Here is an 18,924-nt window from a genome sequence, read left to right as displayed (position 1 = left end):
TATGTACTGTTCTCTGCTGTATACGTTTTGTGACATTTTTGTGTTATCTTCACTTGGGCCAACAGAGGGCGGTGTGATTGATGTTTATGGCTGTTGCGAGAGGTTTCACCTGTGCTGCTGTTGCATCATCACATGTATAAACTGAGAAGTCACAGCCAAGTTCGAGGTATTGAAATAATGTCACTCAAGTATGCATTATGGCCTGTTTTCTGCTATGTTTTAACATGTTTATGATTTGCCTTCAGATCTTGAAAATTGAGGAGCAGAGTACAGAGAACGTTTGAATCAGTTCAAACAAGACAAGAACAGCTAGTATAAAACTTTGTGTGAGACGTACACAACGCGGTGATGAAAAAAACACTTTAGTGGGCCTTATAGTGTGGCAACAAAAAAGTGTTTTAAAATTAAGAAAAAAAAAAGGCAAAAGAAACAAATCGGGGGGGTTAACACTAGCTAAGTAAGCTAGCTAGCTAAACAATATATGATGTGGAGGTAGATAGCTGTACATCATCACAGTGGCAGAAGATGCTCCAAAATATTTAAAGAGAAAGTCAACCGAAACATTTTCTTCGCAATAGTATGTTCCATGCGCCTTTACTAGTGTAAACAAGGCCTTCTGATTAATTTGTGGCGTATGAGATGAGCAGCAATATCCCCCTTTTTATCCATCTCGGGGGGCGGCCGATGGGCTAAAATTTGTGCCACTAGAAACTGAATCTGAATGATGTAGATTTGAATTTGAATAGCTAAACTTGAATAATTGAATTTAAAAACTGAATTTGAATTATACAATTTGAATATGAATTCCTCACACTAAGAGTTCAATTCTGTATATTTTTTCATATTCTGTTTTACACATACAAATTAAAATCTTTACCATACAGATTCCGTTCGCTTGACTTTTCATTCAGTTTCCCAAATAACAATTCAATCTTCAAATGCACAAATTCAGTTCAGGCCATTTTACCACTTTCTGTTGCCTGAAAATAACATCACAGCTCAGGGCTCAGGTAACGACCAATCATGGCTCACCTGTTTTCTGAAGCTTTGTTTGTGTGCGTGTGTGTGCATGTATGTCATACTTTGCCCTGTTTTCTTCCTATAGTAAGTCAAATACACAAAAGGGAACTTTGCTGAATAACACAACAGCATGGATGAAAATGTGTGCAAAGGTCACTAAGGTCACCTCACCTGCTGTCTGCTTTCTCACTGTCGTTTCCTCCTCGGGCAGGTGCTCAGCTGCAAGCCAGATATTTTCACGTTAGAGGGAGGGCGAGAGGGGGAGGAGGAGAATGCGAAAAAATAACAGCGAGTCCGAAGCCAACAGTAGTAGAGAGAGGGAGAGAGAGAGAGAGAGAGAGAGAGAGAGAGAGAGAGAGAGAGGGAGTGACGGCTGGAGGAAGGGAGGGAAGAGAGAAGTGAGAAGAGAGACAGACACATTCAGGAGATCTGCGTCGTAAGTCGCTAACCTCTTTTTTTTCTCTCCATGCAAGCAATAGGAGTGGAAGATTTTTTTTTCCCAAAAGAAGGGAGGAGGGAGGACAGACGGAAGTCAAGACAGTGATGGACAACGGAGCTGCTTGCCTTGAGCCTTTGATGGCCTGCAGGACCTTCGCGCTGTTGCCGGCGGCGTCCGGACAGCGGCCGCGCTAGGCTGCTTGCAGCCCTGCAGGTATTCATTATCAATACATACAACATGGGAGCTTATCACAGCTGAAACTTGGGACTGGTCGCCGGTCAATCGCAGGGCACATGCAGAGATAGACAACCATTCACACTCATGCTGTCACTAAGTCAGTGTTGTACTTGCTCAGAAGTCTTGGCTCATCGTTATTTGCTGTTTTAGCAACTATGCTAAAGTGTCAAGTAGGGCTGTAACCATAACTTTTTAATAATCGATTAATCTGTCAATTATTTTGTCGATGATTTGGATAAAAACATTGAAATGTCCATTCCCTTATTCAAAAACATGACATTATTTCAAATTGACACTGCATGTCCATAAATTGATTATGATTAAATTGCTGGTTTGGTCCGTGACATGTCAAAAAATGGGGGAAAATGCTGTTCATTGTTTTCTAATTAGTAAATGTTTTATTTGGATTCGACACAATGATAATCAGTCCGCTTTCATGGAGGAGTACAAAAAAAAAACTTACTGTTGAGAAGCTGAAATTCTGAGGCTTGTATTGACTCTCAGCACAGCCCTGTCGCTAAACATCAAGCTTGTGTATAGGAAGCATTTGCTTCCCTGATCATAATAATGTTAATGATGATGTTGGGTGAGAAGATGATGTTGGTTGCTGTGCGCCAAGGAGGTTTTGCACAGCGGGGCAGGTAAGCGCATGTCTGGGGTATGTTCTTGCCACGCGAGAGCTTGTTACAAACTGCACACAGCTCCGATATTCAACGCACGACTTCTGTGTCTCACCTGCAAGCTTCACTTTGGCTTGTGAAGGCACATTCGACACGTGCGGGTGCACAATCACCACTGTGGACACTTTGACGCATCGCCAGTCTGCCATGAGAGGCTAAGCTGAGGTGACTGTCTGCCACACTGATGACTAAATGCTCTGTAATGTCAAACGTGCATATGTACGTGTGCGCGCGCGCGTGTTTGTGTCTGTGTCTCGTCTCTGAAATAATGATTTTCGGTGTAGGTGGCCCATGGCTGCACGTGTCTTCTGTACACCCTTTGCAGTTTGTACCAAAGTGTCCCAAAAAGCAGCACTGGGCGATTATGGAAGAAAATAATATTCATTCATTCATTATTTTGATTGAAATTGAAATTATGATTAAGAAAGATGATTATTCATTGACTTTGAATCGTATTTATTTCTTCATTGCTATTCATTTAATAACCTAGATTAAGTTTTAAATATAATTTGAAAGATCAACTAGAAAACAAATTGGTAACAAAGTAAAATAATATTATATTAAATAAACCTTTTAGCGGCAGTGTGGTGCTGTTTATGCATGGAGTGCTCACTTATATTAAGAGGAGTAGAAGAAGAAAGTTGGCTAAAGGAAGTACATGTTTTATACTTTGATATTTTTCTCCTCGCAGGTTACCAGGTCTACCTCATAATTGCTCAGAAGACCAGGGGTCACCAACTCCGGTCCTCGAGGGCACCTGTCCTGCAGGTTTTCAATCTCTCCCTGCTGTAACACACCTGTTAAAATGATCAGGATAGTTATCAGGCTTCTCAAGAGCTTGCTGATGAGCTGATCATTTGAATCAGGTGTGTTATAGCAGGGAGAGATTGAAAACCTGCAGGACAGGTGCCCTCGAGGACCGGAGTCGGTGACCTCTGGTTTAGACCTTCCTGATGTTAAAATACGAAATTTGTGATTCTTCGCAAAAAGCTGTTGCCATGACAACACAAAGTTTGCCAGTAAAACAACGCTGATTTTGAGGGTCTAAGCTCTTGCCATGACAACACGAAGTTTGCCAGTAAAACAACGCTGATTTTGAGGGTCCAAACATGCACGAAATCTCACAAAACTTTGCACACACATCAGGCCAGACAAAATCATCAATATTTTATTTTATCGTTGATTGAGCTTTATTTATGTCATTTTTCACAGATTAGGAAGAATGTATACCTTTGAGTATTGTTATATTATCTTTCAGTATGTTTTCCTACAGCGTTTCTGTATGCATATTCTATATTTTGCAGGTCTCTAGGGCATAAGACCAATTACCGGTAGCAATTTATAGAACATTCCAACAATGGAAAACTGGCTTTCCTCTGATTGGTTAGTTGACAATATGTGGGCATCTTGTGGCCACCTATGTCTCTTTGTTATTACATTGGCTCTGATGAAATGTAGCCGGCCGTTGGCGGCGTTGTGGCTGGCCACGGTGCACTCTGAGGCAGCCCGGGGCGGGTGTGGTAACTGAATATTTCTAACCACTGCTGACACATTTAGAGGCAAAAGCCCCATTCAGCCTTCCCTGCCTCACAACGGTTTGTCCGGAGAACACCTGTCATTCAAACAGCGTCAAACAAAACACACCACAGAAGAGGAGGCTCGTCGATGACTTTCGCAAACTGCTGCAGGGTGGAGCTCATTACTTCATCGTCGCCCCCTAAAGAAAACGCTGTTTGTCGTACTCTTTTAGCAGTTTGGAGGTGAGATGCGTTGCAGCGCTCAGCTCATTCTGAGCGTCATATAGATCCTGTGCATGGCCTGATAAAGCATGGTGCAGTATTTGGACATGGCTGCCGTGTGTGTGTGTGAGACACATTTTAGATGAGAATGTGTCCCTTTCCTGTTTTTTTTTTCTGCGTTTTGGGGCATGTAGCCTAAATTGCAGCGGTTCCAGCAGTCCATAATAGCAACCTGTGCGCATGTGTGCAGTTGCGTTTCTTTGATTGTCTCCGGCCTCGGCTTAGCGGTCCATTTGAGAGGAATGTGGGTCCAAGTCATCTTGGGAATGTGGAAAAGTGTCTGAGAGTATCCAAGGGTCTTATCTCCTGGGGGGGAGTAGGAATATGAGGAGGACGACGAGACCCTTGAAAATGGACATGAACTTGAAAGGTGTACTATTAAAAGGACCACCTAGTGAGCAATAGACTAATAAAGACCGTGATTGATGCCTTTGATTTATAAAGAGATAAGAGTCTAATCTTTTAAGGTATTAATTTTCTTCTGCACGGCTGAGAACATTTGGCACACTTGAGCTGCTTAAAGCAGCAGGCGTGCAAATGCGGAAGCCCGAGGCGATGGCTGTGCGTTAAAAAAAAAGTCAGTGTTTCTTAGTCTTTGCAGGAAAATGTTTGGCCCTAGCACCCCCCCCCCCCCCCCCCCCCCCACACACACACACCTAAACAAAGCAGGTCGGTGTATTTGGGTTCTTCAAGGCTTTTACTCCAGTCAGTTTCTTTCAGGGGCAATACTTGTTGGACGGTCAATTTGTTTGGTGCGTTCCTCGTTTGAAAAGGTAGCATGTCCCATCCTGTCCACATAATAAATGGGCTGAGTCCAACACATATGCTCTGCTTGAAAAAAAACCTGATCTGCTGAATCACATTTAACATGAGTTTGAGTGTAACAGTTTTTTTCTGAACACAGCCACTAATAAGAGGGTGTGGTAACTTGTGCAACCACATAATTTCAATACTTTGTATTTATTTATTTACATTGATTTATATTTTACGTATCCTTTCATAGAGAATAACAGAATATTTCAAACTATTTGTACAGGTTATTTGCCACATTATTGATGGAAAAAAGTATTGAAATGATCTATCTTGGTCTCATTTATTTTATATCACAACAACATTTCAACAGGGGTGTGTAGACTTTTTTTTTACATCCATTGTGAACTAGAAAAGCAGTCATCAATGAGGGTGAATTCAAATGGAAAAAAACATTCTTTATGGCATTATATTAGGGTTTTGATGGCAGTTTAACATGAACAATGATGCATTTTTTCCCATGTCATTGGCCAATGTGCCACGTTGAGGTGTTCCTCATTTTCAGATGTGACTACGCACACGTATTTGATAGGATGCTGACTGGAGGATTTTGTCATGCCGTGCGTCATGAATAAGATGACGTCATTTTGCCCAAAGATCTTTTGTGCCTTTGTCACAGTCTGAGATCAGACTTGTTATGGCGAAAGGAAAGTTAGTCTTGTGAAGGGTGGGCGGGGGTCAAAGGTCCAGACTTTCTTGGCGTTTACTTGCGAGATTGTCGTAGTTTTTTTTCAGGCTGCCATAAATTTCTGTTGGCTTGCTGCAAGGGACTCCCACAATCCCCCCCTCCGCTTGCTGTCTTGACCAAATCACAACTTCCACCCATGCGCACATTCACGTGTCCTTTGTGTATTTGCCAGAAAGATTGTCAGTCTGAATATTGCTGGTGTCTGGGATGGTCATAAATATGTTTCCATGTATCGACATTTGGGTAAGCCAGACCCTCGCAACCCCGCTCCTGCGTAGCCTCTGGGGTCCACACCTGCCTTCATGGGTGACCTGAGTTCACTCTTCCATAATCGCAGCAAAAAGAAAAAAGTCTGGTCTTAAAATGTGTCAAATGACAAAATGTAGTTGTTTCTCAGTCTCTATTTTAGATCATGGTGGCCCATGCGTTTTGGTACCGGGGCCTTTGGTGGGCACTAGCCTGACTTAATCTGCCTCTCTCTTGATTTTCTATAAATTGTAGAAGTGATTACTTGAAAATGTAAATACTGGCAGAGATTTATACCCAAGAAGTAGCTCTTAGTTTCAAAAAGGTTGGTGACCCTGCTGTACCATAATGTCGTAGAACAGCATGCGATTGCGCCACATACACCAAATGGAGCAGCTCTGTATCAACATGCATTATGATAAAATACATAAACCACCATTATAATGGAAAACATCATAATCACCAGGGATGATGATTATTAAACACAGTAATTGTGCCTTAAGATACGATTGTCTCAATTTGAGTTTCTCATGATACAAGCCCTTATTCAGCCATTTTTTTTCTTTGTCATGCAAGTGCATACTTGCAATAAAGCAATGTATGGTGACAATGAACTCAACTCACTGAACAATTAAGCAACAATTTGGCCAATAGTGAACAATTCCTCAAAAAAGAGGCTTCAGGTTTATTATCACTGCAAATTTAGGCTAATATTAGTGCCGTACTAATGGGGTGAGAGGAATTGTGACGTCTGTTTGTCTTAATACTGGCCCCAAGTAGCCAAGATGAGCACACCAGATAATGTAGTTTAAGTAATGTAGTTAAATCCGCCAGCACTACTGATTCTGAGGGCCATGGGAAGATTAGATTCAGAGGCTGAAATCTGACGTTAAAAAAAAAAAAAAAAAAATCTTACATTGTTGCTGGAAAAATCCCACAAGACTTTCCGCACACATAACGGTGCGCGCCTGTAAGTGCGCGTGTGTGTGTGCATGTGTACATAGACAATGCAATTAGTGTGCTGTTGTGATCTCACACACACACACAACGCACACACACCAGCAGCTCTCACCCCACTGTGACTAACTCGAACCACTGTGCTGTCTCCTGGCTGCTCCCGTCAATGATGAAGACCACTAAAGTAGCATGTCTGGTGTCGCTACAGCTACGAGAGACGAGCTCTTCTCCTTCTCATATGCGTTTCAATTACTTTCAGGTCAAATTGTTAGATATTGCGCTAAAGTCAATGGCCCTCAGTCTGAAACCTTAACATCACAACATCAATGGAATCCTCTAATGAGAGACTCGAGCAATAAATATTTGACATGCAAATCAGTAAAGGCGAAGTCAACGCAAACTTTTTTTTTTTCAAGAATATGTTCTATGCAAGCCTACTAGTTGAAACGGGGCATTCTGATAACTATTGCGTTTGTGGAGTAATTGTTAATCCACTCGTTTTTAGCCATCTCTGGGGGCGGCCATTTTGTCTTCTGTAAACTGAAAATGACATGAAAACTGCTCACAACGACCAATCACGGCTCAGATTCAGAAAACAGGTCAGCCGTGAGGCGCAAATAGCAGCCCGTTATTGCTAGGATAGGGAAAATGACACATCTCAGGAATTGGATTTCGAATGGCGTAATTGGATACTCGGAGCACGAGGAATGCGCAGGTGGAATCAGAACACTCGGTGCCTTTTGTGGGGTTTTTGCGACGCTTTTATGACGGCTTAAAAATACTGTTTGAATTGTATCCTGGAATGTTGCGTCAGTGACGTTCGCTGGCCACTCGGTCACCTTGTGTCATTGTGCCTCATAGGCTGGAACTTGTGTCTAGGGCCCAGTGGCTGTCACCATAGGAGCGGATCAGTGTAAGCGCTTACCACAGTCTCTCAGGTGTCAGCCAGGCTCCAACATGCATAAAGACACCCTTTGTCTGGGAACACATAACCATTTGCGCTAACTACCTGCCGTGTGTGCGTGGAGGGGTGGGGCAGAGATAAAGCGGATTGTCCCTGGCCGCCTTCACTAGAACAGGTGTGGCTTCCCAACAGCTGCACATTGACAACACATGTGCTTCCACAAAGAAGAAGGTGAAATCTCATTTCCTGTCTATGTCGCTGCAGGCATGCACATTAGAATGTTTTATGTTAGTGATGCAGTATTGAAGGATATGGGCATCTGGTTAGACCAAAAACCTGCCGTGGAAAAAAAAAAGAAGAAACTGAAGCAAATAATAGAATATTTACCGTATACCGGAACAAAATGAATTTCCCTGTGCTACAATGTGTGTGCAGTGTTGAATTATATTATATTTTTTGTCTGCCTCCCTCAGATCCAGCGTGTCTGACTAGCCATGCTTCCCGGGTATGGACTCTCTCCTTTTCCTGATTTCCAGCCCCACCATCACGCTTTGCACTGCAAGGGAGACGGTCCCAGCATGTGGCTCCCTGGCCCGGGCAAGTCGGCGGCACTCATCTCTGACCCCCACGACGACGAGCCTCTCCCCCATCCGTGTCGCCACAAACACGTGGCCGTGTGCCAGCAGGAGTCTTTGACTTTCCTCGATTTTCAGCCACCAGGGAATGCTCAACTAAATGGACACGGCTCTGCTTGTGATCGACAACGTGCCACGCTCGGCACACCTCTCGACTCTTTTAAAAGCTCTCAGAGTGAACTGATTGACTGGGCGAAAAGCTACCTCGAAACAGGCAAGGAGGATGAACCGCTCACTTCAAACTCTTGTCGTACCAGTATGAGTGATATAAAATCTCAGAGTGGTCAGAGGACTTATTCACTAGAACAGACTGATGGAGGAGCACAAAGTGTCACATCAGCGTATCGTCCCCACCACGTACCTCTGAGTCTCCCTTTGGCCTTCCCGCTGTCCTCGCTCTACACAAACAGAGACTCCTGGGATTCTCAGATACCTTGCTCTCCATCGCCACCCGAGGGTCCAGAGTTTCACAACTTGGACTCCTACCATCCACAGAGGCGAACATCCCAAGGTTCGCTTAGAGAGAAGTCCATCCGTGAGTTTGCTTTTCCTTTAAAGCGGAAGTCAACCCAAACGTTTTTTTCAATAATATGTTCTATGCAGGCCGACGAGTTGAAACAAGGCATGCTGATAATAGTGTGTTTGTGGAATATGAGTCACGCAGAAAAATCCACCTGTTTAGCCATCTCACGGGGTGGCCATTTTGTCACTTCTGTCAACTGAAAATGACATCACAGTTGCTCGGGGCTCAAATAACGACCAATCACAGCTCACCTGTTTTCTGAAGCCGAGCCACGATTGCATCTTACCTGAGCCCTGAGCAATTTTTATGTCATTTTCAGTCGACGAAGTGACAAAGTGGCCGCCTGCTGAGCTAGCTAAAAAAGTGGATTTCTCATATTCCACAAACACAATATTAATTAGAATGCCTTGTTTAAACTAGTAGGCCTGCAGAGAAAATATTCTTGGAAAAAAAATGTTTGGATTGACTTCCACTTTAACACTTCACAGTTGTTCGATCTATATTTTTTTCTAAGTTGTGTTGTTCTTTGCAGGCCGTAAGATGCAAGTTTATTCTCCAGACAGCCTCAGTGACGACTCTCTCAGCAGCCCCGTCCTGGATGCAGACTTTCTCTTCCCTGTTACCTTTGCATCTTTTCTGGAGGAGGACCACAGCGGGCAGTCCTCACAAGACACCAACACCAGCCCCTTGTCTACAGATGCCACTCCGGACCTGCAGAACCTTGATCAGGATGATAGTCTCCACCTACCGACAGAAAGGCTGCTGCCCATGTTAGAAGACTCACTACCAGGCGTGAGAGAAGATAGTCAGGACGCCTCGACGATGGCAATGGGGGGCAGCAGTGTGCCACGCAGTCGCCAAGTAGACCACGAGCGGAGGCGCTTTTCAGCCTCAGAACTGATTTCCAGACTCCAGCTATCCCAAAGGAAGAATTCCTTCACCATGAAGCTGGGAAAGTCACTCTCAGCCCGAGTTACCTCCAAGGACCGACAGAGTTCTAGCGGTCTGAGCCCAGACAGTGAGTAGTAGTAACCTTGGCACGGATACTGTATATGTCATGACACATAGATTGAACAGATAATTGTCAATTAAAGCTAGAGTCAAAAAGGGTAATACATAAAATGAGGAAATTAAACAATTCATTCAGCAACTTCATTTTGCACTTTGCCGTTGCAGTTTTTAGAGTCCAAAAATAAGAAAGCAGGTGACACTTTTTAAATAAACGCAATATTTTGGTTGATTCTTGTTATTCTTAGTAGGCCGAGACCATATTCTGCATCCCACTCGATGATTAACACTTGAGATGTTGTGTAAATCAATCCCAGTCCATTCTTGAAGTTGAATCTGCTACAAAAAAAACATACGAGACATGACAGGCTGACAGCATAATGTAAACAACACTGCCAGTGAAACAATGATGGTATTGTAGGTGTTTGAATGATAAATCACCAATATTATTAGTAGAAACAGAGGTGCCTGAAATCCTTTTTTTTTCTTGGGCCTACACAGAGTATGCCCACTTTTAGTAGCAGACATCTTGATACATCTGTACTATTTGTGTTTGAAACACGTTCTAGATAAGTCCAACGTAAAGCAACGCAGCTCAGGAGGCTACAGTGATAGCGCCCCCCACAGTCCCGTAGGACCTGCCTCGCCACTGCCCAGCAGTGACAATGGAGTGCCAACGCATTGGTGGAGCAGCAAACTTGGGTGAATATTTCTCCACGCAACTGTTATTGCTATAACTATTCACAGTTGGCAATTCACAAATCCACCCATTTGTGTTTTTTCAACTAATCATTGAAAAATCATTTGCATTTTTTCCAGCTCTTTGTGTAATACCTTAAGATGCCACAAGATGGTGTCAACACCCCAGCTAATAGAAAAGTAATCATTTGTATCAAGCAGTTAGGTTGAAGTGACACAACTTCTTGACTGAGAAAATACTTTCGGGAGCATCTAAATTCAAAGGCAGTTTGCAGCATTCAAAATGTTTGCAAGAATTGAATCTAGCTTTACTTAACGAATGTCTCTCCCCTTGAGTCTCTGACCAACGCTAACTAACGTTCACGTGTGTTCTTCTTAAATTGACGGAGAACGCATATCCAGCTTCAAGAAAACAGCAGTGCTCGGCTGGAAATACTAAGAAAGCAATAGCATGCTAAGCGAGCCGATGTTAGCCACGCATGCTATGTTGGCAGCATGACTTATGCGTAATGGAGTGTTCCTAAGATGTGTTTGCATTTTATTTAGTGGAATGTACAATCAATTAAATAATCCTGTGTCGCTTCTGAATAATGCTCTCAGCTGCCTGAGGTCTCTCCACCTCTGAAAGGCAACACTTGTTTCCATATTGCGATGGCCAGAAAGGGATTTATTATTTTTTTCAAACATAATTTTAATCATGTACTACTGTCAAGCCAAACTGACATTTTATATTTAATATGACAAATAGTGATTTTTATGGAAATTGCAACCTCCCCCTTTAATTTTTCATTTTAAGGTGTTGCAGAAAGACCATGAAAATATGCAAAGAACAATGAACTGAATTAATAAGTGGAGGTTCACTATACTGATGTTACTAAATATTGATGGCGACAGAATGCGAAAAAGGTCCATTGAGGAAGACTTGTGCAGGCCGCCCGTTGTTGCTTGCTCCAATCGCTTATCGAGGTTCTTGCCGAGTTGTAAGTTAAATTCTTCCACAACTGTCCTTCTTCTGAATCTGTTCAAAAGCAGATACTTGAAAATATTTCAATGTTTCCCGTAGCCATCTTGTATCAAGAATACAGCGATGTCGCCATTAACAGAGAGATCCAAAGGCAACAGGGCAAGGAGCCGGGCACGGACGAGGACGGCCTCAGAGACGAGGGTTCCGATGGGACCCCATCTCCATCCAGTCTATCTCCGTCCAGCTCATTTTGCTCCTCACGGGGTTCTGCTTTTGCCCTGTGGCAGGATATCCCCGATGTGCGCTCTAGTGGTCAGCTGGACAACTTCAGCAATGAGCAAAGAAAATTACAGGAGGTTGTTTTCACTTTGCATCGCACAAATGAGCCTTAAAATGGGAAGTCAACCCCAAATATGTTCTATGCATCCCCACTCATCTAAACATGGCATTCTGATTAATATTGCGTTTGTGGAATATGAGTTGAACAGAAAAATGCACCCACTTTTGTCCATCTCAGGGGCCGGCCATTTTGACTTACTGTTGACTGAGAATGACATCACAATCGCTCAGGTATCAACCAATCACCAGTTCTCTGAAGCTGAGCCATGATTGGTTGATTAAACAGAATCCCGTGTTACCAGTGGGCCTGCGTAGAACACATTCTGGAAAAAAAATATGTTTGGGTTGACTTCCTCTTTAAAGCCGAACTCAAGGTAAATAATTGTTTTATGTGCCCTCACTAGTCAAAAACATGCCACATTAGACACCTGCCACTCATATTCATGGATTTTATTTTCAATATTGTTTTCCAATATTTTTCTCTTTTTTTTTGAGGGAGTGTCTCAGAGAGTGGCATAAAGCCAAAATGGTGACCCCCATAGATGCATGGAAATGGATGGATTTTTCTGCTTAATTCTTATACAACAAACAATATTATTCAAAATATTGTTGAGACTATAGAGGGCGGCACATAGAACATACAAAAGTACATTTTTGCCTTGGGTTGTCTTTTAATATCCCGTATCCTGGGTCTGCTCAGCTCTAATTGACCAGTACTCCTCCCTTTAGGCCAAATTTGAGCTGGTGACATCCGAGGCCTCCTACATCCGAAGTTTGACCATCGCTGTGGATCACTTCATGCTGTCACAGGAGCTCTCTGAATGTCTCGGCGCTCAGGACAAGCAGTGGCTCTTCTCCAAGCTGCCCGAAGTCAAAGATGTCAGTGAGAGGTGAAGTCATGAGCCGCTTGTCTGTCATTGATCGCGTCCGTCATGACGGTGTATCTCTTCAGCACTCTCCATTACTCGCAGGTTCCTTCAGGACTTGGAGCACAGGTTGGAGGAAGACATCCTGCGTTTTGACGTGTGTGACATCGTTCTGGATCACTGCCCGGCTCTGCGCAGGGTCTACTTACCTTATGTAACCAACCAGGCTTACCAAGAACAGACCTATCAACGGCTCTTGTGAGTAGAGCTTTTTGTCTTGTTGCTGAAGTCATCTTCTCTCTCGTTCTTGCCTTGTTGTGTCACTAAACAAATAAATGAGTGGATGAACCGAAATCTCCAAAACAAACCCGAGGTGATTGCTTTGGGCAATAAAGAAAAGAGGATTGCTGTTAGGAAACACTTGGAGTTACTGTCTTTAAAAAACAAAGAGCAAATCTGAAACAATGGCCTGCTCGGATCAGACCTCAGCACTCGTATCAAATCAATCACTAAAACAGCTGTTTACCAGCTGAAAAAACATCCAGAATAAAAGGTCACCTGCGCCAAGCAGACCAGTGTCTTGGTGGCGTTAAATATATTTTCAAGTGGGTGGTTGTGTTGGGTGTTCATATACACCTACATGACTTAACTTGTAGTGAGCTGAAGAATTTCTCAAGTGCAAAAATGTTCCCTTTGATGCGTAGCTTGGCTCCAAAGTGATCCGGGTGAGTTTTTATTTCATACATTTTAGCAAAGAACTAATTTCATAATAGGGTATTTGATAATGCATTATTGCTCTTAATAGTGGAAAGTCATTTTAATGTAAAATAACGCTTGGACTAATGGGCCATTTTTGACCCATGTTTGTAAACTTGATGTAGAAATATAAAATCTATTTTTGTTCAGTAAGTTATAAAAGGAAATGTTCATCTGTGGTAATCAAAAGTAACATATAAAGTGTACTTTGAATAATCAATCATAAAATACATTTTTCCAAATGACGGAAAAAAATAAAATAAAACCTCAGCCAGTTGCCATTCACCTTGGCAAATGAATGCAGGTCACTTTGGACCCTCGCATTTGGATTAAACTCAAATTTTCCAAGAATAATTTCAGCATTTCCCCTCTTGTGTGGTCAGGCAGGAGAAAGCTCGCTTTCCTGCCACCTTGGCCCGTCTGGAGGAGGACAGCATCTGCCAGAGACTGCCTCTGACCTCCTTTCTAATCCTCCCATTCCAAAGGATCACTCGCCTTAAAATGCTGGTGGAGGTACACTTGAAACTCACTGCACACACTTCACGTTTGCACTTAAAAGCCAATCACGTTAAAGTTTAAACTGAATAAGATCGGGAATCTCCCTTCACATCACGCAACATGAGATTTTGATCGGATACATTTAAAAGAATGTCAAAATGTTTGTAGAACATCTTAAAGAGGACCACACCAGGCTCCAGAGATGAGGACACTGCAACAAAGGCTTTCAATGAGCTAAAAAAGGTACTTTCTACTATCATTCTGAAAAGACTTGTGAACAGTCCTAACTCTGGTGACTGTCTTGTTTTAGATTATTAAGGAGTGCAACTCCAGCGTGCGGTCCATGAAGAGGATGGAGGAACTCATCCACCTCAATAAGAAAATTCAGTTTGAGGGCAAGGTGACAAGTCTGTTGATAACTGTCTGCTTATTACCACCGTCTCCTTAAAAATAAATAAAATCAAAGCCCATAAAGTGAATTTAAAGTTTTGTTTCTGAATACATTACAAATGTTGGAAGATAATTGTTATGCGCAAAGACTAAAAAATATGTAGTCCTGAATTGTTGAGATATAGCGCTAAGCAAAGCTATGCTACATTTTTTACTATTTTTGATTTCCTTTTTTTTTTTTATTATTAAAACGGTGCCTATTGACATACTTGTGTCCAGCCCTTCACACAACCAAAAGCACTGCCTCTAAAAGCATTAACAGAACAACTCAAGATATTCACAAAGCAAAGAGAACAAAAGTAGTTTATTAAAATTACTAAAAGAACATTCATCGATAACTTTTAGTCACATTTACAACCAAAAGATCTGAAGTCATTTAAAAGCTAAGGGAAAAAAATTAAAAGTTGCTTTCTGAACTTTCTGATTTTAAAAATGCCAAATGACCGTAATCAAAGGAATGGGGGGGAAGCATAGTTTTTAACCTTGATTTATAAAGCAAGATTAAGTAACATCCATTTTCCAGGTCGTAATTGACATTTGAGCCGTGGTTTCAGTGCATCCAGCATTTCAGATTATAGAGAAAATCGTGACTTTTTAAATGATTTTATGTTCTTCGTGATTTTTTTTTTAATCATTCAAATTTGGCAGGTGGTGAACAACACTCTTCTCTGTGGTGTGTCAAATTGGCAAGATATATTTATTTCACTTTACAGGGGCTTTAACAAACAATTCCTTTCTTTCTAGATCTTCCCCCTGATTTCTCAGTCTCGCTGGCTAGTGAAGCACGGTGAACTTCTGGAGGTGGACACACAGACCATGAGTATTTCTGGATCCAAACTCAAGCTGCCCACCAAGCCAGTGTACTTGCACCTGTTCAACGACTGCCTGCTGCTGTCCAGAAGGAAAGAGTAGGTCACCAGTAGGGCACTTCAATTCGACTTTTTCTTAAACCGGAAGTCAACCCAAAGATATTTTTTCCAGAATATGTTCTATGCAGGCCCACTAGTTGAAATACGGCATTCTGATTAATATTGCGTTTGTGGAATATAAATTAAGGAGCAAAATGCACCCACTTTAAGCCATCTCAGGGGGCGGCCATTTTGTCACTTCTGTCGACTGAAGATGACATCGAAGTTGCTCAGGGCTCAGATAACGACCAATCATGGCTCAGCTTCAGAAAACAGCTGAGCTGTGATTGGTCGTTACCAGAGCCCTGAGCAACTTCGATGTCATCTTCAGTCGACAGAAGTGACAAGATGGCCACTCCCTGAGCTAGCTAAAAACGGGTGGATTTCTCATATTCCACAAATGCAATATTAATCAGATTGCCGTGTTTAGACTAGTAGGCCTACAAAGAACATATTCTGGAAAAAATAATCATTTTTTGTTTGTTTTCAAATTTTGATACATTAACTCTGAATGGGAATAAAATGAAATTCAAATCTCTGTTTAACTTTTTTAACCTGCTTTTTCAATTCTACTTTCAGGCAGCACAGTTATCTTATCTGCCTCACAGTTCTGAGGGTTTGAATTTCAGCTCTGTCCTTTCTGTGTGGAGTTTGTATGTTCTCCCTGGTGCGTCCGTGGGTTTTCTTTGGGTACTTCCTCCCACATTCCAAAAACCTGCAAGTTAGGTTGATTCAAGATTCTAAATTGCCCATAGGTGTGAATATGAGCGTGAATACTTGTTGGTCTGTATGTATCCTGCGATTGGCTGGCAACCAGTCCAGGGTTTATCTGACCTCTACTTAAATCTGCTGAGATGGGCTGTAGCTCACCTGCGTGCCTAATGACGACAAGCACCGTAGGAAATGGATGGATGTTTGCTTATTCTACTTTCAACGCTGAAAAAAAGAAGCAATCCTCCAAGTGAAAAGCTTTGGAGAACTTTGTTCGATTTTGTATCCAAACTGTTTGTGGTTGTGTTGCAGCACATGGAAGTTCTTAGTGTTTGTCCACGCCAAGATAGGAGAGCTAAAAGTGAAGGATTTGAGTCAGAAGCTACAAGGAATCTCGGGCTTCATCTTCCACCTTCAGTTGTGTGAAGGACAGCAGCTCAAACATCAGATTCTGCTCAAATCAAACACTGAGTGCGTAATGGAATCATAAGTGGATGTTCTCATCAAAACTTGTGCTGAAACGTTGTGTTGATTTTGTGTGCAACAAGGAGCGGGAAGCAGCGATGGATCGCAGCCATGTTTCCATCCAATCCTCTAGAAGACATCGAGCAAGCCAGCGAGCATGATGGTGAGTACACAGTAAGGCTGAGCGATTTTGAAATATAATCTAATTAGGATCAGTATTTTAAGGTGTCTCTGAAGCATGAACGCAAAGCATTTTAACTGTCCTTTAATTTCCTTATCTTCTCATCTCAGACATATCACAGGTCCAGTGCATTAGAAGCTATCAGGCACAAGAGCATGATGAGTTAACACTGGAGAAGGCGGACATTCTCCATGCCAAGACCATCACAAGCGACGGTGAGAAAACGGTTTGAAATTTGTTCAACAAAAATTAAAGGGAATACTTCTACATCTTTTTCCCTTTCGGCTTGTCCCCTTTGGGGTCACCACATACTTTTTATTTGTTTATATGAAAAATAGTTGGGTGTTTGGAGTGGCTGCCCACATATCAAATGTGAAATTACACCTCTAAGTAAATCTCTTGTCAGCTTCCTACAGTGGTGCCTTGAGATACGAATGACCCATCGTGAATTTTTCAAGATACGAGCCGTGGTTTGGACGATTTTGAATTTTCAATCATGTCCTCTGTTGCACCCTTGTGAGGATAAGCGGTACAGATAATGGATGGATGGATGTCCTTTGTTGCTCAGTCACTGGCTTCCAGTAATGTACGGGAATCCCATTCGAATAGCTCTAAACCAATCAGAGGACGGAAAAGTGCTGACATCAGCCTTCTTGATGGCTCTGTTTATTGAATCTAAAATTGGATTAAAATTGGTTTGATTGGTAAATTTAGATTTACCATTGTAGTTTTGGCATCGACCAGCAAACCTGAATCTTAAGGCCCTGGGATTATTACATTTATATGGCAACACATAGAAGCTGAAATCTGATTGGATAGAAGATATAAGAACCCACAAACAACTGGAAGCCGCACAGCCAAGACACACACTATGAAATGAAGACAAATAACTATTGAGATGTAAGATTTAAATGCAGGTCAGTACTTCTGATCATATTTAGATCAGCAGGAAAGGCTTTGAAGACCCTCAATGCATGCCACTGGAAGTTGGATTTTAACATCGTACTTTGAGACGAACATGATAACCACTACCACACCATGCCCCCATTATTCAGTCTATCATGATAAAAATGAAACATGTAATGATTTCCTCTATTTGATGTTAATGTGGTTGATCTTTCTTCCAGGTTGGGTGGAAGGCATCCGGCTGTCCGATGGGGAACGGGGCTGGTTCCCCAAACCCTACGTGGAAGAAATTACGAGTCGCAGTGCACGACTCCGCAACCTTCGAGAAAATATTCGCATCAAATGTGTCACACAAAAACTGGAAGGAGAGGACTAGCCAGTTAAGCTTCTGGAACTTTCTTGAATGGTGAATGTTCATCATGTGGAGGCCAGGGCGAGCGTTCCCCTGTTGCATGCTGTCAAGATAAATCTGAATTGAACTAATATAACAAAGCTCTTAACACATTACAAAGGTAGAAAATTACTCGCAGCTGACTCATTTCATGTACTGTAACATTACAAGGTGACATGGACATGTCTGAAGCTTTTCTTTCTTTGTTGATACTTTGTCTAAGCTCTGTTGTGGACTTGTAAATAGAGAGAACATTTTATTTCGATAACACATCACTACTGCATAAAATCTGACATGATGTGCAAGACCAAATCCTGTAACGCTGAAAAACGGACATATTTGTGTAGCAAGTTTCAATAGGTTGTTGAGTTTTATGTTTTAACCCTGCTAACAAACCACCTAAAACACAAATAAATATATCACATATCTTAAATCTTCTATCTCACTGACAACAGAGTCAAATGTAATTTCCTTTCTTTTGATTACATTTGTATATAAGAGTAAATGGACCATCAGTGAAAGGTTTTGCAACACATACGCAATAAAATCAATGACTTTTCAAGCAATTATCTGTATACTAATCAGACTGTCCAATAAAAAAAACAAATCTCCAAATATTTTCTTTTCATTTGTTTCTTTTAATCAGAAAGGTTTCCCTAAAAGCTCATGAATGAAATTCACTGAACATTTATTACATTCAGTAACAACACTGCCTTTTTCAGTAACACTGCAACGGGATTTTTTAAAAAGTATTTTTCAACAACTCTTACAAATATTCTCAATCTTAATTCACATCAATGTTTCTATCTATTTTCTTTTATGGTTGTTTGTAACTTCAATTTGT

General features: G+C 41.8%; 1 protein-coding gene across 5 annotated transcripts; it reads left to right on the top strand.

Annotated features, from left to right (window-relative positions):
• Positions 1 to 70: 70 nt before the first annotated feature.
• arhgef19 (Rho guanine nucleotide exchange factor (GEF) 19) lies at positions 71 to 18,646 on the top strand. 5 transcript variants are annotated; one of them, XM_086041801.1, is made up of 18 exons: positions 71 to 166; positions 1,494 to 1,672; positions 8,254 to 8,950; positions 9,471 to 9,956; positions 10,516 to 10,648; positions 11,540 to 11,625; positions 11,709 to 11,810; positions 11,898 to 11,965; positions 12,678 to 12,838; positions 12,920 to 13,072; positions 13,954 to 14,083; positions 14,237 to 14,311; positions 14,379 to 14,468; positions 15,263 to 15,426; positions 16,450 to 16,608; positions 16,686 to 16,765; positions 16,894 to 16,998; positions 17,911 to 18,646. In XM_086041801.1, exons 3-18 carry the CDS (start codon positions 8,275 to 8,277, stop codon positions 18,063 to 18,065), a joined length of 2,823 nt encoding a protein of 940 aa, XP_085897927.1. In that variant the 5' UTR covers positions 71 to 166; positions 1,494 to 1,672; positions 8,254 to 8,274; the 3' UTR covers positions 18,066 to 18,646. The 5 variants fall into 5 exon arrangements, with proteins under 5 accessions (XP_085897927.1, XP_085897845.1, XP_085897589.1 ...); XM_086041719.1 differs by having other exon boundaries at positions 8,254 to 8,926; positions 11,709 to 11,965; XM_086041463.1 differs by having other exon boundaries at positions 11,709 to 11,965.
• Positions 18,647 to 18,924: the final 278 nt, after the last annotated feature.

The sequence above is a fragment of the Filicampus tigris genome, chromosome 1, assembly GCF_054856515.1.
Source record: "Filicampus tigris isolate MCC_2025a chromosome 1, RoL_Ftig_1.0, whole genome shotgun sequence".
NCBI classification, from domain to species: Eukaryota; Metazoa; Chordata; class Actinopteri; order Syngnathiformes; family Syngnathidae; genus Filicampus; species Filicampus tigris.
The sequence above is the reverse complement of the archived record's forward strand: the minus strand, read 5'-3'. Positions and strand labels throughout refer to the sequence as shown.